This window comes from Gopherus flavomarginatus, chromosome 24 (genome assembly GCF_025201925.1).
Source record: "Gopherus flavomarginatus isolate rGopFla2 chromosome 24, rGopFla2.mat.asm, whole genome shotgun sequence".
NCBI lineage: Eukaryota > Metazoa > Chordata > Testudines > Testudinidae > Gopherus > Gopherus flavomarginatus.
Genome location: NC_066640.1, coordinates 15,418,881 through 15,443,052, shown reverse-complemented (window position 1 = coordinate 15,443,052; position 24,172 = coordinate 15,418,881). Strand labels below are relative to the sequence as shown.

At 60.9% G+C, this 24,172-nt stretch overlaps 1 protein-coding gene across 5 annotated transcripts in view; it reads right to left on the bottom strand.

The window, feature by feature from the left end:
* Positions 1–10,251: 10,251 nt before the first annotated feature.
* The window catches only part of PDE4C (phosphodiesterase 4C), a 98,124-nt gene continuing 84,203 nt past the window's right edge, over positions 10,252–24,172 (bottom strand). For 4 of the 5 annotated variants that reach the window (XM_050934289.1, XM_050934290.1, XM_050934292.1 and 1 more), the window contains 9 exons: positions 21,075–21,168; positions 17,921–18,099; positions 17,336–17,434; positions 16,519–16,686; positions 15,364–15,463; positions 14,504–14,658; positions 13,641–13,763; positions 12,984–13,166; positions 10,252–12,286 (listed from right to left, as the gene is read on the bottom strand). In XM_050934289.1, the coding sequence (XP_050790246.1) occupies positions 11,711–12,286; positions 12,984–13,166; positions 13,641–13,763; positions 14,504–14,658; positions 15,364–15,463; positions 16,519–16,686; positions 17,336–17,434; positions 17,921–18,099; positions 21,075–21,168 (1,677 nt within the window). In that variant the 3' untranslated portion in view covers positions 10,252–11,710. The remainder of the gene's footprint in view (positions 12,287–12,983; positions 13,167–13,640; positions 13,764–14,503; positions 14,659–15,363; positions 15,464–16,518; positions 16,687–17,335; positions 17,435–17,920; positions 18,100–21,074; positions 21,169–24,172) is intronic. The other variant, XM_050934291.1, reaches the window with a different exon arrangement.

Sequence of the window (24,172 nt, the reverse complement as noted above, 5' to 3'; positions counted from 1 at the left end):
GGGAGCTCTCTGTTGTCCAACCCAGGGAGCTCCATTAACTGCAACCTAAGCCCAGCCCTGGGGCCCCACAAATTCCAACCCTGTCCTTGGCCAGGGAGCCCTAACACCAACCCTCTGCATGGCCCCAAACCCGAGTCACTTCCATTTACACTGACCTGAGCCCAAGGGAGGGGGCTGAGCTCCTGGGAGAACCAGGCTGAGCCAAAGGCTGCACTGTCACGTCACAGCAGCACCGAGCCCCCTGCTCCAATGGGTAGCACTGCCTGGAACTAGCTCTGGTGTCGCTCCGTCCCTGAGGCCCGGCCAGCACCCTGTCCCAAAGGGCTCAGGCGATTAGCTTGGGGGATTAGGTGGAAGCACCTGTCATGGAGTCCCCGGGCGATGCTCTGGAACTGCTCCCCACCAAGCCAGGCAGGACTCTGGGGAGCCTCCTCTCTCTTGGAGCAGACTTGTTCAGGGCAAGAAGCTCACACGTCTTCACCTCCTGGGTCTCTCCTTGGAGCATTGAGCATCCTCTGCCCCTCCGTGTGCTTCCCACAGTGAGCCTGCCCCGGCGGGGTCCTGGGGAAGCCACAGGGTCCTGCACCCCCACTTTGCAGTCAGACGTGACTCTCAGCCAGCCAGTAACACAGAGGTTTATTCGATGACAGGAACAGGGTCTAAAACAGAGCTTGTAGGTACAGAGAACAGGACCCCTCGGCTGGGTCCATTCTGGGGGGCAGTGAGCCAGACCCCCACGTCTGCACTTCACTCCTCGTCCCCAGCCAGCTCCAGACTAACCACCCCTCCCAGCCCCTCCTCTCTGCTCAGCCCCTTTCCTGGGCCAGGAGGTCACCTGATCTCTTTGTCTCCAACACCTTCAGCTGGCACCTTTGCAGGGGAGGGGCCCAGGCCATCAGTTGCCAGGAGACAGAGGGTCAGGCATTTAGGTGCACTGGCCTTTGCTCTGCCAGATACTTAAGAACTGCCATGGGGACACTGAGGCACCAACACAGTATTCAGAGAAAACATTAAGAACATTCCTAGTTCATCACAGCACCATATGTCCCAGTCGCACACACAGCCACAGTGGCTTCAGGCGTTAAACCCCCTGCATGCAGCCCTGAGGTCACAGCCCATCTCACATCACCTGCCCAACAGCCAGTCACAGCGCCCCAGCCTGAGCTACTGAATCTCTCCAACTCTAATGTCATCATTCCTGAAGCGTCAGCTGGGGTTCAGAACACTCCTCAAAGAACACGGGGCCAGGCACCCCGCAGCAATATGTCCAGAAAGCAGGTTGTAGGGAACAAAACTGCACAGACCACAAACGGGTGGGCTGCCCCTGAACTGGGGAGGCCTTTCTGGTCCCTCATCGCGGGTGTCGCTGGTGAGGTGGCTCACAGCAGCAGTGTTGGCTGTGAGGCTGCATGGGTGGCCTGCCCTGGAGCGGATCCCAGGCGAGGTCTGGCACAGGCACAGCATTCTCAAGGGGGTGCAGCACAGATCCTGCAGCTCCATGGCACAGCCCACGCGGTGGCAAGTGAGCGCAGGGAGGGCGAGTGTGATGGAAACAGGTCACTGCCCGCCCGAGTGAGGACTGGGCGGAGTCACCAGCTGGTGAGCACCTGTGGATGTGACGTTTTGCCCCTTCCCAGCCCCCAGTGAGGAGATGGACCCTGGGCCTCAAGCTCCGTTGTGCCCTGGGCAGAGGCCGCGATGGATGCGACGTGGCCGACCCACCGTGCATAGCAGGGCGAGCCCCCATTCCACCCTCCAGCTGGGCGGCTGGCACCAAAGGCAGGGCACGAAACCTCTCCCAGGCCTTTGCAGGGCCCTTGTGACTAACTCATCTGGCCACTGGGTGGCGCCATTGACCCGTTATTGGGAGCACCGTGGAGGTGGGGCAAGGACAGGTGGCTCCTGCCCCAGGGGGTAGCCGGCCTCGCCTTGTACGATCTGGTTCCGTGCCCTTAGGGCCAGACGGGGCCTCATGGTCGACAGGTCTGATGCCCTGCAGGCACAACCAGGGCTGGCGCTTCCATTTAGGCGACCTAGGCGGTGGCCTAAGGTGCCAGGATTTGGGAGGGTGGCAGGCTGCTCCGGTGGACCTCCCGCAGGCGTTCCTGCAGAGGGTCCGCTGGTCCCGCGGCTCCGGTACGCCTGCGGGAGGTCCACCGGAGCCGTGGGACAGTGAGCGGCAGAGCGCCCCCCGTGGCATGCCACTGTGCTTGGGGCGGCGAAATGGCTAGAGCCAGCCCTGTGCCTAGGGCGCCAAAAACCCTGGCACCGCTCCTGGGCACAACCAGCATAAGAGCGAGACCATGGCAGTACCAGTGAGGCACTGGGGGCTGAGCTGGCCCCTGGCTCAGGTGCCTTGGCAAGTGAAGCAAACTCAGGCAGGAGGGCACCAGGGGCTGTGCCTCCTACCCTGGACTCCACGGCCCCCATCTTCAGCCCCAGGGCACCTTTCCCCACTGCTCCAGCCCCAGCTCCATTCACTGCCCTGCAATGAGAGGTGGTGGCTGCTGCAGCCCAGCTCAGTGTTACAGGGAGTCGGGGGCCTCTCCAGGGCTCTACCCACTCAGTGTGCACAGGGTACCCCAGGTTGGCCTGCAGCACAGAGATCTCTAGAGGGCCAGGGAGAGCTGCAGGTGCCATTCCTGGGCTGGTTGGGGGCTGTACCTGGCTTGCAAATTGCCTGCGTCCTTTAACCCCTGCTGACACAGCACTGCCCGGACCCCTGCGGGGAAGGAGAGCCAGTCTGGCACAGGGGACGTCACAGGCAGGCAGCCTGCGAGGGAGGAAACACCCACCTAGTAGCAATGGCTAGTGCAAATTTCTGCCGCTCACAGCAGGCAGCAAAAGCTACAGCCTGCCCCGTCCCCGCACCCTGTCCTGGGTCTGCACTTGACTCAAGCCAAGGTGCCGTGCAGGGAGCAGCCTGCATGTGGCTACGGAGAGCCAGCAATGGCTTGTGGAGGGTGGAAGGCGCCAATGGCGAAGCTGCATGCTGCAGCATGTGAGCCCATGCAGTGCTGGCCGGAGCTGTGCACTGCTGGGTCGGGTGCTCAGCTTTCTCCCTGTGAGACTCCCCTGGGGAATGCAACACACTTCCTCTGGCCTGGGCCTGTTTCCCATCAAACCGCACAGAGCACAGGCCCTTCCCAGGGTCACTGCAGGCCAGGGGAGAGGATGAACAGCCCCCCAGAAGGCAGGGATGATGCATTCCAGAGCTCTCTTAAAATACACTCTGCAGGCGTGTGCCGGAACCGACTACTGCGGCACATTCCGCGCTCTTCCCTCCCAGCCAAGCCGTGGAGTTCGGGGGCCCCCAAGCTGCCGGCTCCTTTCCTCTCGGCCCTGCCCATGCGCTCAGCCTGGCCCCTCAGCCACCTTACTGGAAAAGGGGTGAGCTGAGCCGTTTAAGCCAGTGCTTGTCATTCTCCCAGGGACCAGGTGTCACGGAGTCACCGGACGATGCTCTGGAATTGCTCCCCACCAAGCCAGGCAGGACTTTGGGGAGCCTGCTCTCCCTTGGAGCAGACTTGTTCAGGGCAAGAAGCTCACACGGCTTCACCTCCTGGGTCTCTCCTTGGAGCATTCAGCATCCTCTGCCCCTCCGTGCGCTTCCCACAGCGAGCCCGCCTCAGTGGGGTCCTGGGGAAGCCACAGGGTCCTGCACCCCCACTTTGCAGTCAGACGTGACTCTCAGCCAGCCAGTAACACAGAGGTTTATTCGATGACAGGAACACGGTTTAAAACAGAGTTTGTAGGTACAGCGAACCGGACCCCTTGGCCGGGTCCATTCTGGGGGGCAGTGAGCCAGACCCCCCACGTCTGCACTTCACTCCCCGTCCCCAGCCAGCTCCAGACTAACCACCCCCTCCAGCCTCTCCTCTCTGCTCAGCCCCTTTCCCGGGCCAGGAGATCACCTGATCCCTTTGTCTCCAACACCTTCAGCTGGCACCTTTGCAGAGGAGAGGCCCAGGCCATCAGTTGCTAGGAGACAGAGTGCCAGGCATTTAGGTGCACTGGCCCCTTCCTCTGCAGCAATCACACACCCTTATTCCACCACCTAGATATTAAGACCTGCATAGGAGACACTGAGGCACCAACACAGTATTCAGAGAAAACATTAAGAACATTCCCAGTTCGTCACACCAGGCTGGGTAGCCATGACACCCTGGCAAAGGACACAGCTGCCCTGGACGGCCCCAGGCTCCCCTGGCTAGTTGGCAGCTCTGGCTAATGTCGTTCTGGGGCAGAGATTAGTTTTAGGAGCCGAGTTTGTAGCTCTGCACCCTGCGTTCAGGACATGAGGCCCTCTCCCTGGGCTGTGTCATGACAGCCAAATACTCCAGGTACAGCTCAGCTCTCTGTGGTGGCCGACCACTGTGGGAAAAACTCACCGTTCAAGCCTAGATGTCGCCCAATTGCCCTCCATCGGACCCCGCCCTGGGCCGTACAGAGTATAAACCGTCTGCTCACGACCAGGTAGGTGCAGAGCAGAGCTGGCCACATAGTAGCCGTAACAGTTCCATTTGATTGCTGCTGCATCCTCCTCCCACCTTCCCGTTTGCATCTTGTCACAATCCCAGCTTGCTAGTGCCTTTTAGTCTGCCGCCCTGGCCAGTCTGGGTCTGTGCTGCACCTTGCCCAGCGGTGCTGTTTGCACAGCCCTCAGCGGGGGCTGGATTGGGGCCCCCAGATGCTATCGCCATATGTAAAAATACAGGACCATGTGTCTGTGAATTTTGTCGGCAGAGACACTCTGTACCCAGATCCGGAGGATGTCTGGTCCCCTCTCCATGCAGATCCAGTGATGCCCAGACCATGACTCCTGCATTCGGTTCTGGGCTCCTCAATACCACACAACTGCTGGGATTTCCAAGGGGGATTCAGAGGCGGGCAGCTGGAATGATGAAGAGGCGGGAGGGGCAGGGCTTTGAAGAGGGCTAAAGTCTGCTAAATGAGTAAGTCCAGCTTTTGAGTAAGAGGACTGGGGGAGGGGGTAAGCCGTGTTGGGCAGGGGCTGTCACTGAGTGCATTTGCCAAGTTCCAGCACAGAAGCACAATGGGGCCCCAGGCTGGCACCTCTCGGGCAGCAGTGCTATGAATAGCACTAGGTGAGGAACAACCCCGGGCATGGGGGGGTTGTAGTGTGAAAAGGGAGCAGAGGCCCAGGGATGGGACTAAAAGCAACAAGCTGGAAACTTACGCTGAGACTAGGGAAAGGTCCTGCTGGTGGAGGTTAGCGGCGACACATCCCAGCAGGACTGGCTCAGCCCGGTGCCCGTAGTCCTGGCATGGAGTGGGCTCCCATTCATGTCCAGCAGTCTAGCTTGCCCCTGGCCCCTGGGCGTCAGCTTCCTCACACTGTCTGGTGCTGGGCCGGCAGGGCAGGCGGTGCCGGGCTGTGGGGATCTGGAATATGTGCGGCAGGAGACGTTGGGCTGGAATTTGAAGTCTACAAGAGATGAGCCTCAAGGCTGGAGCTCGTGTAAACCTGTGCTTAGGGATAAATCACGCGTGTGAGCGTCAAGGAGGAGACAGGAGAGGCTGCGGGAGGGGAGCAGGGAGTGTGCTGCCAGGCTCAAATACTGACTTTAGCTGGGCCGGGAGCATCAGAGACGAATTCACGTTTCCTGAGAAGAACTCAGCTCGTCTCAAAGGAACGGAGCTTTTCTGCCGAGAGCGAACTGAGCCAACAGCATGAATTCCAGCTGCCATGTGTCCAGCCACTAGCCGCTGCCTTGGTTCTAACCAGCCACGCAGCTGGTTCTCCAGAGCAGGCGGGTTCCCTCCTGTGTCCACAGGCTGCTTGGGACCAGGAGAGAGGAGCTGCGCCAGGGCGCTGCTGGGGGGCACGACTGCCCCTCCACCAGGCACTGTGCTCGCTACCCCTCAGCGTAAGCGGGAAATGGAAAGCTGTGTTTCGCTTGTAGCACTCTGGAGCTCCTGCGTCTCTTGCCATGTCTGCGTAGCAGCCAGAATGCCGGGGCCCCGAGCTCAGCGAGGGCACCAGCTGCTGCTGCAATATACGTCTAATAAGAATCACGCCCAGACAGGGCTTTTGGGGCTCGGGGAGGTCAGCGGTGTTTAGCCCAGCAGGGGCAAGGCCAGGGAGGAGGGCAGGGATGTGGGGAGCAGTGAAGGATCCTGGGAAATACTGGCTCTCTTCCATCGCCCACGGCTGAGGGGCTGGTCTGAGTCTGGCAGCGGGCAGATGGCGTGAGCACTGTGATCGGAGGAAGCAGGCGTCAGGATCCTGATGGGACAGCTGGGACCAAGGGTCAGAGCAGGGCCAAACCTGAGGTCGAGGGAGCAGAGGAGTTTTGTAGGCAGGTTCCTGGCCAGCGTCGATATCAAGGGGCCGAGTTTGAGTCAGGTTTCGGGGGCTGGTTCAGGAGGTGAGGGGAGGCCGAAGCCAGGCATTCAGGAGCAGGGCTACAAGTGGCAGCTACAGGAGAGCCATGCTGCTGCCTGGACGCTGCCTGCAAGGCCCCTTGGGTTTATATAGGGCAGGAGCCAACCAGGAGCCCCGAGGCTGCTGCCTGTCAGACTCCTTGGGCTGGAACTTCCCAGGGTCTGGGTGTGTCCACAGTGGGTTGTGGGCAGTGGAGTGCAAGCTGGCGGCAGCCTAGAGATGCCAGCCTCCTGGCAGTTCTGCAAGCCTGTCTCCTAGACCACTGGGGCTCGACCCCTGGAAGGCAATGAGGCAGGGAGGAAAATCAAAGGTCCCAGCGGTGGCTGGGAAATCAGGGTGCAGGGGACAGGCAGAGAGCAGTCCCTGCTGCAGCTGGCAGGGCAGGATCTGCCTCTAGCTGCAGGACAGGCTCTGTGCCCACTGTTGCTGCTATTTAACCCCTGAGGACGCATCTCACCTCTGGATGCTGCGGGGGCGGGGGTTTCTAAGGGACAAAACCCAGAGGTGTGACAGCGGGAGTGGGGGTCTCTGGGTGGCCCAGCCCATAACTCGAGGATGAAGCCCTGCATTGCATCAGTGGAGTCCATAGGGAGCATGCTGGATCATGGGTCACAGCCCCCTCCCTACTGAGGGAGGTGGGAGATTCATTCCCTTCCTAACCTGCTGTGGCCATCTCGTCCCCTCCCAGGCTTGTGCTATGGAGGTGTCTGTCCCCCTGGTGCCCCCAAGCCCTGGAAGTGATATCCACTCAGCACCTGACCGGCCCTGCACAGTCTGCCAGGGCTCCGGAGTGGCGCTGCCAGGTGACCCAGAGCAGGCTGTGGATATGGCCTCCCCTGCCCGCCCTGCTGCTGGCTTTCACCAGCACCTATGGCTCCAAATCACTCCCTGCTGCCCCCCCGGCCCTGGGACTGGCAGGGTCGGCCTGCACCGAGCACACACGCACCCAACTTGGGCTCTGTGATCTGGTCAGCCTGAGCTTGATTCCCATCTCCCGGGACCGCAGCGAGACCTGGGCAGACATCGCCCGCCTCGTCTCGGGGATTCGGGCTCCGGGGGCCCAGTGCTGCAGCCTCTGAGGAGCAGAGCTCAGGCCGGGGTTTCCTGCCTTTTTGCTGGTGGAGCGGCCCGGGCTGAGCTCACCCCTCTCTGCAGGGGGAACGCACCTCAGAACGGGGTTTCCTTGCAGACTGGCATGCGGCCCCAGCCCGTGCCCACAGACACTTCGGTCTTCCTCCAAGCTGCTCTGGAGCTGGAGGGAGGAGCCGTATTTCAGCTCAACGGGGGGCTGCTGAGGGCTGAGCATTATTATTGCACCTCCTGAGTGCTGCAAACCCCTCTCTAAGCTGCACCCCCACACACACACACCTGGCAAGTCCTTGTCTGGCTCTCTGCAGGCAGGGCCCTATGTGCTTTGGCTGGGCAGCACCAGCACCATGGGGCACTGGTCCCTGGCGGTGGTGGGGAGGTGGGGGTGGGTCCTTCGCTGCCCCCACAGCAGAGAGTGATGTTTATTGTTAGCAGCAGGGATCGACTGGAGCAGCTGTGTCACCGTGGGGCAGCACAGAGCTGGGCAGGCTGCAAAATGGCCAGGGAAGAAGAGAAGCCCTTGGAGCCATGAGAGTTCACCCCCACGCCCCAGGCAGCAGAAACCTCGGCTTGGCTGCTGCTGGCTCCTGCTGGGCAGCGGGCAGGACGGCGTGTGCTCTGCCCTCCCTCCTGTCAATGGTCCCGGGTCCAGAGTGCTGCTTAGCTCTGACGAGAGCACGACTCAGTCCGGAGCCGGCCCCACGCCAGTCACCGCGGCCTGGGCAGAGGCGCAGGTGGCATGTGGCCCGGGCTGCCTGCTAAAGGCTGGGGCACTGCGTGTGGCACTGGGGCGCTGCCCCTACCCGAACGGCCAGTGCAGGGGAACCTGGGCGGTCAGGAGCGCTCTCCGCAATGAGGGACTTTCCTGGAGCAAACATCTTGTTCCCACAAGCTTCAAACAGACCCAGCCATGGATCGATCCCTGAAAGAGTCGCTGTGATGAAGTGGGACTGTTCTTAATGTTTCCCCTAATACTGTGTGGGTGCCTCAGTTTCTGGCCAACCCTCGGTCTCCTGGCAACAAATGGCTGGGGCCCTTCCCCCTGCAAGGGGATGGCTAAAGGTGATCAAAGAGATCAGGTGACCTCCTGGCCCAGGAAAGAGACAAAGGCCAGAGAGGAGGGGCTGGAGGGGGTTTCAGTTTGGAGCTGGCTGGGGACGAGGAGTGAAGTGCAGACGTGGGGGTCTGGCTCACTGCCCCCAGAATGGACCCGGCCGAGGGGTCCGGTTCACTGTACCTACAAGCTCTGTTTTAGACCCTGTTCCTGTCATCGAATAAACCTCTGTGTTACTGGCTGGCTGAGAGTCACGTCTGACTGCAAAGTGGGGGTGCAGGACCCTGTGGCTTCCGCAGGACCCCGCCGGGGCGGACTCCCTGTGGGAAGCGCATGGAGGGACAGCGGATGCTGAATGCTCCAAGGGAGAGGAGGCTCCCCAGAGTCCTGCCTGGCTTTGTGGGGAGCAGTTCCAGAGCATCCCCCGGGGACTCCGTGACACTTGCTGGCCACAGGGCTGTTTACAGTGCTGACCAGCCCCACTGGAAAAGGAACTGGCCGAGTCTGAGTTCGGCCAGGAGTTGGCCATGGTGGGGCCGCTCCCCTTAAAGCCAGCACCCCAGCACACAGGGCAGGGCAGCAACGCAGCTCTCCCAGCCCATCGCAGCCACCAGATCCACGCCTGTTAGAATCTCGGGACTTTATCTCATGACAGAAACACGTTTACATGGATCACATTGAAAAATGAAAGAGACGGAACAGGTTTAATACGCGCGGAGGAGAGGAGTCTCTCTCCCCAGCTCAGACACGCGGCGAATGAGGAACAGGGCCACAGCACTCGGCTGGGCCGCCAAAGTGCACGGTATAAATGCAGCATTTTGAGTGCCGATCACAGTAAAACCAGCGTGTAACAAGGGACACAGGAGTGAGGAGTGGCTTGGGATTAAAAAGTGAGCTACAAAAGGCTTTAAAAAGTGAACGTGCCCCAAATAAATTAAACATGCTGCCTAGTGCACTGTGGTCTCTCCAGCCCCCTAGCCAGCACCCCTCCAGTGCTTCCTGGTCTCTGCAGCCCCCCCCAGCCAGCACCCCCCCAGCGCTCCCTGGTCTCTCCAGCCCCCCAGCTACCCCAGCCAGCCCCCCTGCAGCGCTCTCTGGTCTCCCCAGCCCTCCCAGCCAGCTCCTCCCTCCCCCAGCACTCCCTGGTCTCCCCAGCCCTCCCCCCCAGCACTCCCTGGTCTCCCCAGCCCGCCCCCCCCAGCACTCCAGGGTCTCCCAGCACCCACTGCCAGGCCCGCTCAGCCCCCACCACAGCCGGAGTGCTGTTGCATTGGGGAGCCATTGCTGCTTTGCAACGGGAATACACATCTTTCCTTTTGGTTCATGTTCTGCAGCGTCTGCCTGCAAAGGGCTGTTTGGCGTCCGGGAAGCAGGGGGTATGTCGGTGCCCAGCCCCTGCACTGACCGTCTCCCCGCCGAGGGGGGCAGCCAGTTCGTTTAGTTGCATAAATTGGAGGCAATGGAGATTCACAGCAGCACACCAAAGTATAACGTACTTGCGTGGTCCAGGTCCCGTGTACCCGGCGCAGGACAACGCGTGAGAACGGAGCATCCCTGATGGGCAGCACTAGATGCTGTTCTGTGACAACTCCTGTAAATAGAGACCCTCTGCCACCCGGGGCCTTCCATAAAGACTCCCATTACCAGCAGTGCCTCCTGCTGGCTTCACTGGGACCCGCACAGCTGGGCAGGAGGAAGGTCGCTGGAGCAGCACAGCTCCCGGCCTGGGCACCATGAGCCCTGACAAAGGTGCCTGAGACCCAGACAGCATCTTCCCCTCCCCCTATGGGAATGGCTGTGCCCTGGCTTCCAGGCCCAGCTGCAGGGAGTGGGAGCTACGCGGGTAGAGTCCAGACCCTTTGACAGGGAGTCGCCTCCACGGACAGAGCCCGGGGCGGCCTGTGGGAGAGGGGCCTGCGCCCGGTGACATGGGACAGGGTTCCTTCCCAGCTCTGTTACTCACAGCGCCTGAGGCCAGCGGCTCTGCTGGGTACCAAGGAGCTGCACCAGGTCACACCAGCTGAGTGCACGGCCCCAGAGCTCCCAGGGAGATGATGCGACCGTCACCCTGTGAGGAAATCCCAGCTGTGGCCTGGATGCACCCAGCGCTCCAGCCCCTGCAGCCACGGGATGCAGGGCTTGGAGCTGGAACGTGGGGGCAAAGCCCCACCTCCTGGAGGAGGGTCCCCGCCCCACATCCACTTCCCCAGGAGAGGGTGGGTGGGGAACTGCCCGGGGAGCAGAGTGCCTGGACGGGAGGTAAGTGGAGTGGGACTGGCTGGACTCTGCTGCGACAAGGGAACAGCAGGTGAGGTTCTCACCAGCCTCAGCGCTCGGAGGCAGAGCTGAGGCTTCACGGATGCAGAGCTGGGCCGGCCGGTGGGGGCTGCTGAGCCGCCAGCAGGCAGGACACTGCAGACTGGTTGCCGAGGAGCTCAAGGTGGGAAGCCAGGCCAGCCAGGCAGGGATGCTGCTAGGGGCTTAGCTGGCACAGCACCAGTGTGCATATGGATCAAAGGCCTGGCTTCCCGGGGAGGAGAGTCAGTGTGCATCCCGGCGGGGGGCACAGCCCAGAGGTACCAGGGGACATGCTCCCCACTCGGGAGCCCAGAGCTGCAGCCCAAAGGGGACACAGTGCTTAGCTGTGAGCAGCAGGGATGCTCATAGGTCTGCATGGCCCGTCTGCCCTCCTCGCAGCTCCCAGCCCTTCTGCCCATCTGGGTCCAGGTCGGGCCCTGGCTGGCAGGCGCGGGGACGGAGGGCACAGGGTGAGTCCGAGGATAGTAGGCAAGACACACGACAATGCTGCGGCCGCAGCCCTGTCCGAGCCCAGCAGCAGCGTACACCGCCCAGGGCGGCTGGGGGCCTGCTCAGGTACAGAGCTATTCCCAGGCCGTGTGGGAGGCACCGGAGCTGCCTGGTCATCACTCGAGGGCACATGGCAGCTTGACAATTCCGGTCCGGGCCCACCTGGCCAGCAGCTGCCTGCTCCCTCTGGAGGGTCCCGATCTGTCCCCAGTGGGTGCTACGGGAGGGTGGGGGCCTACAGAGCTCATGTGCTCCACACCCCAATCTCGCTCTCTTTATTAATGACCCTGAGGCGCCTGGTATCCAGGTGGCTCCCAAACCCAACCAACAGGCACAGCGGGCCCCACCTATTACGTCCCCAGCGGCAGAAATGTGAGGTTCCCCTCTGTGTCCAGGCCCAGCTCCCTGGCCTCCAGGCTCCCCCTGCGGCCCAGCTCCGGGCACCCCAATGAGGTGCCGCCGTCGGGCTGTGAGAGCGTCCTCTCCAGAGCCCTCCTGTTGTCAAAGTGCAAGACCTCCTTCTGCTTGACCAGCGTGTTCCTGAGCGGGCCGCTGTGCGCGGGGGGCGGAGAGTCCCTGCCAGCTGAGCCAGGGGACAGGCGCTCGAGCTCAGCCGACTCCGAGTCATCCGTGGCCAGCATCTTGGAGTCGCTACCACTGTTGTCCTCCTCCAGCGGGCTCTCGGCCTCCTCCAGCTCAGTGTCCGACTCGCCCTCCTCCTCCAGGGTCAGCTGGAACTGGAACTTCTCCCCCCCACCGCCCTTCTCGGGATCCTGCTCCTCGGGCAGCGAGGGGCTGTGCGGGATCATGCTCTGGTACCACTCCCGGTTGTCCTCCAGCGTGTCCAGGATCTCCTGGGCGTCGGGATGCACCAGATCGGCCCACGTCTCCCACAGCGGGTGAGCGATGTAGTCGATGAAGCCCACCTGTGAGAAAAGGCAGAGCTGGGGGTTACGGGCAGGTTCAGGCACGTTCCCAAGGGGGCAGCATCCCTGCCTCCGGAGAGTCTTGCAGCCAGGCCCAGCATCTACATCTGCTTCCCCAGTCCAATTCTGACCCTGGGGGGACCTGGCCCCGGGACTTGCTGATTTCCAGAGCCTGCTGACGGGACGGCCCATGGGCGACGCCAAAGGACCAGGAGTGGTGCCAGCTCCTCCCTGCTTCATCCCCTGCTATCGCCCCCAGGGAGTCGTGCTCAGGCTGCTTTTCCCCACCCAGATCCTTCCACAAGAGCCCAAACCTAGCCTCGGAGCCAATGTGCTGGATGGACAGGGCCACAGCAGGATCCGCCCCACCAGTGAGTGCGTGGGCGGCAGCAGAGGGATTGGCCCAAGAGCCCCTGCCCTCTTCTCAGTGATGGGTGGGTGCAGAGGTCCCCTAGAGAAGACTCCTCCCAGGGCCACATTCCTCCTTCCCTCCCACTGTGCTCCATGGCGCCTTGCTGGCCCCTCCACCCCGTGCTGCATCCAGCACACCTTTCGCCTGCTTGGGAAGCCCAGCTCAGCCCCAGCTCCAGCCCCAGCCCCAGCCCAGCTCAGCCCCAGCCCCAGCCCAGCTCAGCCCCAGCCCAGCCCCAGCTCCAGCCCCAGCCCAGCTCAGCCCCAGCCCCAGGCCCAGCCTCACCTGGGACTTCTCCACGGAGGCGCTGAGCTTGTCGCACATGGGGCTGATCTCCATGCCCTTCTCCCGCTCCCGGTCCCCCTGGTGGAAGAACTCCACCATGATCCGGTCTGTCCACTTGCGGTACAGCTCCAGGGGCTTGGTGGGGTTACTGAGGTCAGCGCAGTGAACCATGTTCTGCAGCACCTGCGGGGAAGGACAGTTACAGCTTTGCAAAGAGCCCATCCACCTCCCCGATGCCTGGCTGCCCTGGCCGGCCCCACTCCCAGGGCCCGTCCCTCAGGGGCAGCACTGAGCTGGGACCTGGCAATGTCTGCATGAGATGCCCAAAGAGGAAGGGGCAGGGCCCTGGCTGGGCATTCGGTCATTATTCCCTTGCAAGGACAGCCCTGGAGCAGCCCAGCCTGGAGCCAGACCTGGCTCTGGCAGGGCCTGGGGTTGGAGCTCTGAGTGCTGTGGTGGGGCCGGAGGAGAGGGGTGGTTGGGATCTGTCTCAGGTTCAGGAGGGCAGAGGGGGGCAGCAGCGAGGAATGTCACTGTCTCATCACAGGCTGGAGACCAACCTACATGAGCCATTCCGGCCGATGTGTGAAGCAGTAAGGAGGAAGGGCTGGGGCCTGCAGTGAATGGGGTCGGGGTCCCAGAGCCCCTTGCTCTCACCTGGATTCGGTCGGAGTAGTTATCCAGCAGCAGGACTCCCAGACTGGTCACCTTCTTGGTCTCCACCATTGTCTTCAGATCAGCCAGCAGGTTCATGTGTTTGGACATGTCCGTTGCCAGCACCTGCAAGGAGGAGAGGGCACCCATTAGCCTGTGTCCAGCCAAGAGGCCCAGCCTCACGGCCAGCAAACTAGGCAGCCTGTCCCTTCACTCTCCCAGCACCCTGGCTCCAGCAGCCACCTCCATGGAACCAAATGCAGGTCTCTTGTGCATCCTGGGCCAGTCCCACCACTGGTGCCTGGGTGGAGAACAATCCCAGGCTGGCTGGCGCAGGGGCAGCTACAGGGGACCTCACAGGCTATGACTCTCCCACTCCAGGGATGTCACAGCACAGGATGGAGACCAAGATCAGCCATGCTCAGAGCAGTCAGGTCCTGTTCGGAGTGAAGGGAACAGCGTGTCCAGCTCCCTCCAGGCCACCATTGAGTCCGTAGATCATTGACCCTGACTCTGCCAAGCCCTGCTGGAAGTGGCGGGTGCAGGTGCGTGGAAGACCCCAGACCCGGCTGCATCGGGGCCCTTGCTCTGCAATAGCAATGCACCAAGGGCACGAGGGGCAGAGAGGTGTCGGGTCAGTTAAAGGGGGCCCGTTACTGTCAGGCCGTCTCTCCACGTAGGCGTTGGGGGCTGACCTTGCGTCACCTGCTTTATGAGACTGCCCCAGCGCCTCGCCCTGGTGCTCAGGGTGGCTCTGGCGCCAGCTGTGTGTGGGGCATCTGTAGGGAGTACCTAGGCCTGACCCGCATGGAGTCAGGGTCAGATCCTGCATCTCCTGAGTGCCGAGCAGGCCCTGGCCCCCTCACCATGTCGATGGCCATCTTGCGGAGCGACTGCCGCTGCTTCTTGCTGAGGTGCTGGAAGATGTCGCAGTTTTCCTCCTGGAGGAGCTTGAAGCCCACGGCCAAGTGGTGATTCTCCAGGACAGAGACGTCGTTGTACATCAGAGCCAGCTCTGAGTCTGCAGAGACAGGCGGGGTTAGCGTGAGAGGCCGACGCAGGCTCCCGTCCGGCAGCCTATCCACGTGGCTGCCGGCGGCTCTGGTAGGACCCCTGCTGCAAAGGGGCCTGCACTGGCAAATGACTGGCACAAGCCGGGTCCGGGGCACCTCATGTGATATCCGGGGCTACGTCGATGCCAAGTGCAGAAGCCGTCTGGGGGGCACGGCCCGCCCTTGAGTGTGAGCGTGTTTGCACCGCGACTGTTTGCAGAAGAACCGCAAGTAGGCTCCCCATACCCACGGCTACACCGGGGTTCAGACCCACTGCACCCAGCACAGGGACCTCACGGAGCTGGGCTACATGGCACAGAGCCCCCATACCGCGGCTGGAGCCCTGGGTTTGGTCAGAGGAGGCTGGCAGTGGAATTAACCCTGGGAGTGCCAGGCCTTTGCAAGGGATCCTCTCCGGCTTTAGGACGTGCGGGGCCCGATTCGAAAGAGCTGCTGCCGAAATGCTGTCACAGATAGTGGCGGCAATTCGGCGGCAGTTCAAGACCTTGCCGCTGTGTCCGGTGGCACTTCGGCGGAGGGTGCGTGGCCCGATTCCCGGGAATCGCCCTAAAGCCGGCCCTGCTGGCCAGCGTCTCATCACAGTGGCCTGGGGCAGCCAGCCGTAGGACACGCTTCTCCTGGGACCAGGGGGTTCCTGGGGGATCTGCACTCACTGGTGTTGATCAGGAACTGGTTTGACACGCCTGGGTGGTCAACATCATGGATGGCGCTGGCGAAGATGGCAGCCATGACCTCCAGGTCCGTGAACACAGCCTGGAACCAAGGGACAGGGAGTTAGAAGGGAAAGAAAGCCGCTCTGCAGGACATCGGACATGGCGGGCCCATACACCGAACACGTGGGTTTGCACGCTGGGCGAGCCAGAGGTGTACATCACCGCGGCCCACTGGGAGAAAGCCTCTTAGCTTTGGTTAATTGCGGCTGGAGGCGCCTGCATCCCAGGCTGCCTGCATGTCTCGGGCAGCAAGCTGGGGTGAGGGAAAGTCGGGCTATTTCCCATACACTCCAGGCAGGAAGCATCCCCCAGCTGGGGTCCTGGTGTGAACAGGTCCAGGATGGGACTGTGGTGAGACCCAGCATCTGCTGGACAACATTGGGGAGGAGGCAGTGTAACTCCTACCCTTGCCCCCATGTCCCTCCTTCCCTGCGGCCATCTGTCCCACCCAGACAGTGCGACCTGCCTTCAGAGACCACCCAAAACTCCAGGAAACTGGGCTGCATGAGGGGACTGAGAAGGGACATGATAACAGTTTTCAAGTATGTCAGAGGTTGTTACCAGGAGGAGAGAGGTAAATTGTTCTCGATAACCTCTGAGGATAGGACAAGCAATGGCCTTAAATTGCAGCAAGGGAGGTTTAAGTGGGACATTAGGAAAAACTTCCTAACAGTCAGAGTGGTTAAGCACTGGAATAAATTGCCTAGGGAGGTTGTGGAATCTCCATCATTGGGGATTTTTAAGAGCAGGTTGGACAAAGGCCTGTCAGAGATGGGCTGATAATACTTAGTTCTGCCTTGAGTGCAGGGGGCTGGGCTAGACGACCTCTTGAGGTCCCTTCCAGTTCTTTGATTCTCTGATTTCTGTGCAAAGGTGGCTCTTTCATTAAAGGACGGACAAACCTCCCTGGGGATGGGTGGCTTGTGACAAGGTGCAGACCTAGTCCAGGCTGCAGAGAGACGTGGAGCCCAGGGGCAGACCTGATGTGCCGTTTTGCTTGTCTCCACGGATTGACACCGTTGTTCAGCCCCGCCGGCCGCCCAGTCTGGAGCCTGGGTGGGGGAGCGCCTCCAAGAGTTGTCCCCACCCCCTCACCTCCAGAGCCGGCGTGGACAGCAGCACATGCGTGGACTGGACCACATCCGCGGCGTGGATGTTGTTGTGATAGGCCACGTCAGCGTGGTAATGGTCCTCCAGGGTCATCATGTAGGTGATGAAGGTGTCGGCTGGGATGCGGAAGGTCTTCATCAGGTCCCGCTCCTGCTGGGTGGCAGAGAGGGTGGGACGGGCTCAGCCCAGTGCAGCTTCAGGACGAGCCAGGGTTGGTCCCCAGCTTCAGGGGCCCAGCTCACGGGAGAGAGAGCCCCAGGTGCCCCAGGGATAACTCGCTGTGCCAGCCATGCCCCGCCCCTGCCTGCCCAGGACTGTGCCCGCTGCTCGGCTGCTTCTGCAAATCCTCCCCATCCCCTCCCATAGCCAAGTGCTCCCACCCATGCCTCCCCCCTGCACTGCCGCAGCCAGGGCCTGGCTGAGCTCAGGGGTGGGAACTGCGGGGGGAGAGAGAGAGTTAGCGGGATCAGGGCAGGGAGATAGCTCTGTCTGCGGCAGGGACCCCACCTCCCGCCAGCTGGCTGGACAAAGGTTTTTAATTCAGAGCTCCAGGGAGTTTCTCCGACCTGCAGCTGCCCTGGCACCTCCCCAGACACAGCTGCCCTGTAGGGTCGTGCGGACAAGGACGAGCTTGGGAGAGGCGAGGCCAGGGACTGTGCAGGGAGGTCGGGTCAGAGCAATAGGCATCGTGCTGTCCCCATCCTGCCCCTCCAACCCCGTCCTATCCCCTGCTGCCCACAACCCTCTGCTCCACGCTGCCCATGCCCTGCCCCCACTGGGAGCCCCCCCAGGGCTCACTCACCTGGAAGATGCTGTACATGATGACTGTGAGTGGGTGGTTGCCAGAATACTCTGTGATTTTAAACATGTCAAGACCCCATTTGTTTGTATCTTCGAGTTCCTGGGAGAGACACATGGCAGTGAGTCAGCAGGGGGTGCGGCCGGCACAGGCCTGGCGGCGGGGGGGTGGGGGGTGCAGCCAGCACAGGCCTGGCTGTGGGACGGGGAGGGGGGGACACGGCCGACACAGGCCTGGTGGCGGGGGCGTGGGCGGTGTGGCCGGCACAGGCCTGGCTGTGGGATGGGGGGCAGAGGGTGTGGCCGGCACAGGCCTGGCTGTGGGACGGGAGGCAGGGGGTATGGCCGGCACAGGCCTGGCTGTGGGACGGGGGGCAGAGGGTGTGGCCGGCACAGGCCTGGCTGTGGGACGGGGGGCAGGGGGTATGGCCGGCACAGGCCTGGAGGCGGGACAGGTGGAGGGGGCACGGCTGGCACAGGCCTGGCAGTGGAACGGGGGGAGGGCAGCCAGGGGGACATGGGGCCGAGGGGCCCTGGGGCGAAGCATTCCTCTCCCTTCCTCAGCGTGTGGGCTCAAGGCCCTGCTCACCTTGGCCAGGAGCCCTTCCTGGTCCGTCTTGACCCCGAAGCGAGGGATGCTGGAGGTGATGAAGCTGGAGCTGTGCGTCAGTTTCTTCAGGCCGCTGATCTGGGCCATGGGGCGCGTCGTCTTCTCCGCCTCCTTCTCCTTGGGCATGGGGGAGGGAATTTCCACCTCATGCTGCTTGTCTGGGGGAGAGAACATACAGAGAACGGTCAGCGTGTTGGGCACAGGCCCCCGCCAGGCCATTGCCAGCTGGGAGCTGGGGACGCTGCCCAGGTCATAGATCATAGATCACAGAATACCAGGGTTGGAAGGGACCGCAGGAGGTATCTAGTCCAACCCCTTGCTCAAAGCAGGACCAACCCCAACTAAATCAGACCAATTCCAGCACCTATTTCTGTCCTTCCTTGAGCAGCTGGTGAGCCAAGAGGCTGCTCTGAGAGCCAGCGGGCACCAGGCTGGTCGCAGCCCACTGAACGCCCCCCACCTCAGAGCCCCTTGGCAGCACGGCTGGGTGAGGTCCATGAGCAGCACGAAACTGGCAGATTTCCAGTGGGGGGGCACAGGATGGGACACCACTGCCAAGCTGGGGGAAAGACCCTGACCCTGTGCCCCAGGCAGCTGGTGACGGCCAGCAGGGACAGTGGGGAGTTAAAACCGGAAGCTCCCCCCTTCTCCTGCAGAACGCTGCATTACCCTTGCCAAGCGCCTGTCAAAGCCCCGCACCGCGGCCCAGCGCCCGCACTCAGCACCTGAGCGCAGCCGGCTTTGTGCCCTGGCCTGTGGGCACTTGTGTTGTCAGTTTCCTGGAGAGTTAAAATTCTGGAACAACCCATGTGTGTTTTCCGCTCGAGTCTCATGGCTTCACGCCGCTCAGGCCTGACCCGCCCGCCCGCCCGCCAATACGACTCAGACCCAGAATTGACGTAAGTTGAGTCTAATAATATTATCACTGCCATGGCAACGGGAGACAATGTGTTGAGGAATGTTGGTGCTTCCCAGCTAAACTGATGTTTCAAAGACCAATTCCTCCCCTCTCCCCCGGTGCACACACACAGGCATGGATCACCTGTGTAACCCCCCTGTCCAGCACTGGGAATCGTGGCAAGCCAGGGTTCTTCACAGCAACTCTGCTCCATCGCCATGAGGGAGCTGTTCAGAGCTCTGCCAGAGGCTCCCAGAAGAGCCCCCGACCTGCTCCGTGCCTCAGTTTCCCCATCTGTAAAATGGAGCTGCTGACACAGCCCAGAGGCAGGGCTGGGAAGCTGCATTCATTCTGACGGGTAAAGTGCCCCTGGGGGTGAGGGTGGTGCAGATTTTATCTGTGGAGGCCTCTCCTGTTCCCGCAGCCAGGTAGGTATCCAAAGGAACACTCCCGTTGTTGCATCCCCACTATCTCAGCAAAGGGCCTGAGACTTTGCAGTGAGCCCCAGGGCGTTTGCATTCCTCAAACAGGCAGCTGCTAAAGAGCGGGGGTGGGGGGGGACCGTGGAAAATGAAAGCAAAGCCAAGTCCGTGTGTGGGACAGGGCTGATCCCGAGGGAAGAATGCTGGCTCACCGGGCTGCTCGGAGCCCTCGGCCCTGGGAATGCAGGGTCTGTGCACAGCCCCACGCAGAGCTGGGCTGTGCAAGAGAACCCCAAAGGACTTGGACATCAGCTGCACCCAGCGCATGCTGCCCAGGTCTGCCTGGACACGGCGCTGAAGTTCAATTGCCAGGTGCCCAGAGATGAGCCCCCTGCCAGCTGCCTGCAGCTGGAATCCTGCCAGAGTGAGGACCCAGGACCCAGCACCGGGGCTCTGGCTGAGCTCCCGCTTCACCCTCTGCTCTCCTGGGAAAGGAAGAGATGCAGAGGAAGCATCTCACCTCCAGGTCAGGTCTGGATTGCAGTTACAAAGGGACACAGGGGACAGAGCCCTGCACTGGGTGTGGCTGGAGACACATGGTCATGCCACCTGGCAGGCCAGTCAGTATTTCCCATGTGATTTCATTAGCTTGGGCAGCAATCAGGTCTCTGGGAAGGGCAGGGTCTCTAATTAGCCTCACGTCTGCACAGCACTGGGAACGTACAAGGGCTACCTACACAAGATCTCTGAGGCCCTGGCAGCCTCTGCTGCTCTGTGCAGAGACCAGCAGGACCCTGATTTCCATCTGGGTGCTGAGTTTTCCCCAAGCTCCATGCCAACAGTGAGTGCTGGGCATCGCAGCCTGTCCAATCCCAGGGGGGCTGTGATACCTAAGCAAATGCTGGGAGTCAGTTAATTCTTCTCGCTGAGCATTGACGAGCTGCTCCGTTTCTCCTTTCTCTGCGGGGTAACAGGGAGAGAAAGGGGAGGCCTCACGGGCAGCCGTTCCCACGGCTCCGTCACTGGGAAGAAGTGGCTGATGTACTTAGCCAGGGCACAGCGCAGGACTCAGAAGGAGACTGTGGCTGCCCTGTCTTTTTAGTGATGTCACATGACTTCCCTAGCAGGCTGACACGCCATTGCTGGGTGCAGCATCTTCCTCTAGCTACTCCTGGTGTGGGAACAGTGCAGAGCGTGGCGGGAGGGGGAGGTCAGTGGTTTGAGCATTAGCCTCATAAACCCAGGGTTGTGAGCTCCATCCTTGAGGGGGCCATTTTGGGATCTGGGGCCAAAAACTTGTCTGGGGATTGGTCCTGCTTCAAGTAGGAGTTAGACTAGATACCCCCTGAGGTCCCTTCCAACCCTGATATTCTATGATTCTGCCCCCACAACAATCATTATCCCAGTGACTACAGCCATACCCAGCTCACTCCAGCCCCTTTGTGCCTGGTGCTTTGCAAACACACCCTGCCCCAAAGAGATTACACAGAATCCACTCAGAAACAAAATACAACAGGCAGGGCTCACCACCGCATGCACCATCAATACCCCTCCATGTTTTCTGCCTGGGTTTTGCTCAGTCTAGGAAAGCCTTAGAGACAATGGGGCTTCCACACATGGCTGGGGCTAGTCTCTTTGCTTAGCACATGATGGGGAGCTGCTGGGACACAGTGCAGCACAGGAGAAAATCTCTGGCTCCAGCTGCACCCCTGGCTTCTCACTGGTCCTTCAACTCCAGACATGACATTCTCCAAAGGAAAGTGCCACTGTGTATGGACGAGGCAGTGCGGCATCCCCCAGCCCTGCTACTCACCCAGGAAGGTGCTGGAGATGTACTCAGACACCTGGTTGCCAGAGCGGCTGGTTTCGGATAGGTGCGTCAGTTCCCTGTTCAGCATCCTTTTAAACTGCAAAGACAAGCAATGGTGCCCATTAGCAACCCGGCCAGGAGACCCGAGCAGGAGGAATCGCCACCCCAGCTTCCATGGGCCTGCCCAGTGGGCTGGGGAGGGGCTGGAATGGAAGCATCAAGTGGGCTCTGGGGATGGCATTCATTTCCCTGGAGGGTGCATCACTCTGCCCTGGGAGGCTCTCATGGGTTTTATAATAATGTGCTTGTAATGACCTGGGCCCTCCAACGCGTACTACACCAGACCGTGTGCCGCAGCACGGCACCAGCACGTAAACACAGAGACGCAGCCCACAGAGGTGCGAGCTGCACAGACGTGACCATGGGCTGTTACATGAACTTGCTGCATCTGGGTTGTTGCCCCTTTCCATGCTCATTCATGGAGAATATCCCAGCAGGTGCAACTGAAGCAAACTGCTCTGATCACAGGCTGTGTCATAACTAGAAAGGGAAGGGAACTGCCCTCCTGTACACAATACTATAAAATCCCTCCTGGCCAGCGACACCAAAATCCTTTTACCAGTAAAGGGTTAAGAAGCTCAGGAAACCTGGCTGACACCTGACCCAAAGGACCAATAAGGGGACAAGAGACTTTCAAATCTTGGTGGGGGAAAGTCTTTGTTTGTGCTCTTTGTTTTGGGGGTTGTTCGCTCTTGGGACTAAGAGGGACCGGACATCAATCCATGTTCTCCAAATCTTTCTGAACCAGTCTCTCATATTTCAAACTTGTAAGTAACAGCCAGGCAAGGCGTGTTAGTTTTATCTTTGTTTTCTCAACTTGTAAATGTTCCTTTTTGCTGAGAGGATTTTACCTCTGTTTGCTGTAACTTTGAATCTAAGGCTAGAGGGGGTTCCTCTGGGTATATGAATCTGATTACCCTGTAGAGTATTTTCCATCCTGATTTTACAGAGATGATTTTTACTTTTCTTTCTTTAATTAAAAGCTTTCTTTTTAAGAATCTGATTGATTTTTCCTTGTTTTAAGGTCCACGGGGATTGGATCTGGACTCACCAGGAATTGGTGGGGGATGGTTAAATTCTCCTTGTGTTAAGATCCAAGGGGTTGGATTGGTGTTCACCAGGAACTTGGTGAAAAACCTCTCAAGATTACCCAGGGCGGGGAAGGTTTGGGGGGAAAGGGGGTATTCCAGACACTGAGGAATCTGGATGGTGGCAGCAAACCCAGATCTAAGCTGGTAGTTAAGCTTAGACGTGTCCATGCAGGTCCCCACATCTGTACCCTAAAGTTCAGAGTGGGGGAGGAACCTTGACAGGCTGCTTTCAGACCGATTTCCTTCCCTGTGAGTGGGCTGGACCCTGCGTTCACACCACCATGTGTGACACACATTGCATGTGGCACAATCACAACACGCTGGATCAGTCCCACTGCACAGCACCACATGGGTGTGAAAGGAGCAAAGAGTACAGGAGCCATGGGCACAGGCTCAATGCCACCCTGGAGAGGGTGCCCGGCAAGGACCCTGCGAAGGCCACTGGCCGAGCTCACCAGGAGAATTTCTGGGGGGTGATGTTGGTTCTGGGGCAGGAGACAAAACATGACTGGGGCAGCTAAAGCCATCAGCAAGGGCCAGGGCTGGAGGCAATTGCTCGGAGCAGAACAGAGCTCTTTATAGGACTCCCAATGGGAAATACAGCTGGCCCTGCATTCCCAGGTGGGCGCCTGCGCCTCAGTGCATAGCCAGGGGCACCAGGGCTGCAGTTTGGGTCTCTTCGGCTGGAAACACCTGCCTCCCTCCCTGCTGCAGGGGAGCTGGCAAGGTAAGGACTGGGCTGCAGGGGGGCTCCAACGCCACCTTCCCCCGAACCGCTGCCACAGGGGATACGCTAGACACGGGCTCTCCGGCACAAGGAAGCCCGGGGATGCAGCCTGGCCCCAGCAAGAGCAGGCTCCACCCCACTTGAGGTGTGAGAGCCAGAGGGTGGGCCCAGGTCAGGCTGCTGCGTGGAGGGAACTCAGGGGAGCTTGCTGGGGTGACAAGCCCTGGGCCTGGGGCCAGCTCGCCCACTTACCTTGATAAAGCCCCAGGATGCGGAGGACCAAGGGCTAGCGTCAGGCATCTCAGCTCCCCCCTAGCAAGGCTGGCACCATGCGGCTGGGAGCCTTGGGCTGAGCCAGGGGTGCTCCTTGGGAACCAGGGGGCTGGGGGGGTGGGGGATTAGCCGAACACCTGATGCCCTACGAATCGGAGCAGGACGCTGCTGGGCGGGATGCAGGGCAGGCCACGGGGGCTGGGCGGCTCTGCTCCTGGCTGCATCGCCGCTGGAGTCCGGGCTCCTTGCTCATGCCCCGGGCACCCCAGGGCTGCTCCCGCTGTGGCAGGTAGCCCCGCCCCAGCGCGCTGCTGCCCAATGAGCGAGCTCCACGGCAGGGGCAGGCCCCAGCCCTGTGCTCCCACTGGCTGCCTGAGCCCCAGCTGCTTTAACCCTTCCTGTGCTGTATGGCAGCCCCCATCTCAGAGCTGGGCCAGGGGATGGAGCCTAGCTCGGCGCAGCGGGCAGGACAGGCGGGGGGGTGTCCCGGGCTGTCACGGCGGCAGCTCTCCCCTCTGTCCCCTGGGTGCAGGAAATGGGGCCCAGTTCTAGAGGTGGGTGCAGCTCAGGACGGCAAGATGGGTCCAGGGGCATGAGGGGCTGGAGGTGCACCCCTTGGCTTGAAATGGTTTCTATTATATGCAGGGTTTACAGCTGGGGCAATGGTGACAGGTTTCAGAGGGGCAGCCCTGTGTGATGGAGTAGGGGCTGTCTGTGTGGGGAATGGGAGAGCAGGGGAGGACTTTAGGGGATACCGGAGCCTGTAACCTGAGCTAGGTAAGGGAGGGGAAAGGTCAACACCTTTGCCTGGGGAGGAAAAAGGAAGGGAGTGGCAAGAGGGAAGCAGTTTTGAGTTTGGGCTTGGGGCTATGTGGGCGGAATTCAGGGTATCCTAGCTAGGATCCAAGCACCCTGAAAGCCCAGAAGGACTCGGTGGAGGGGTCCTGACT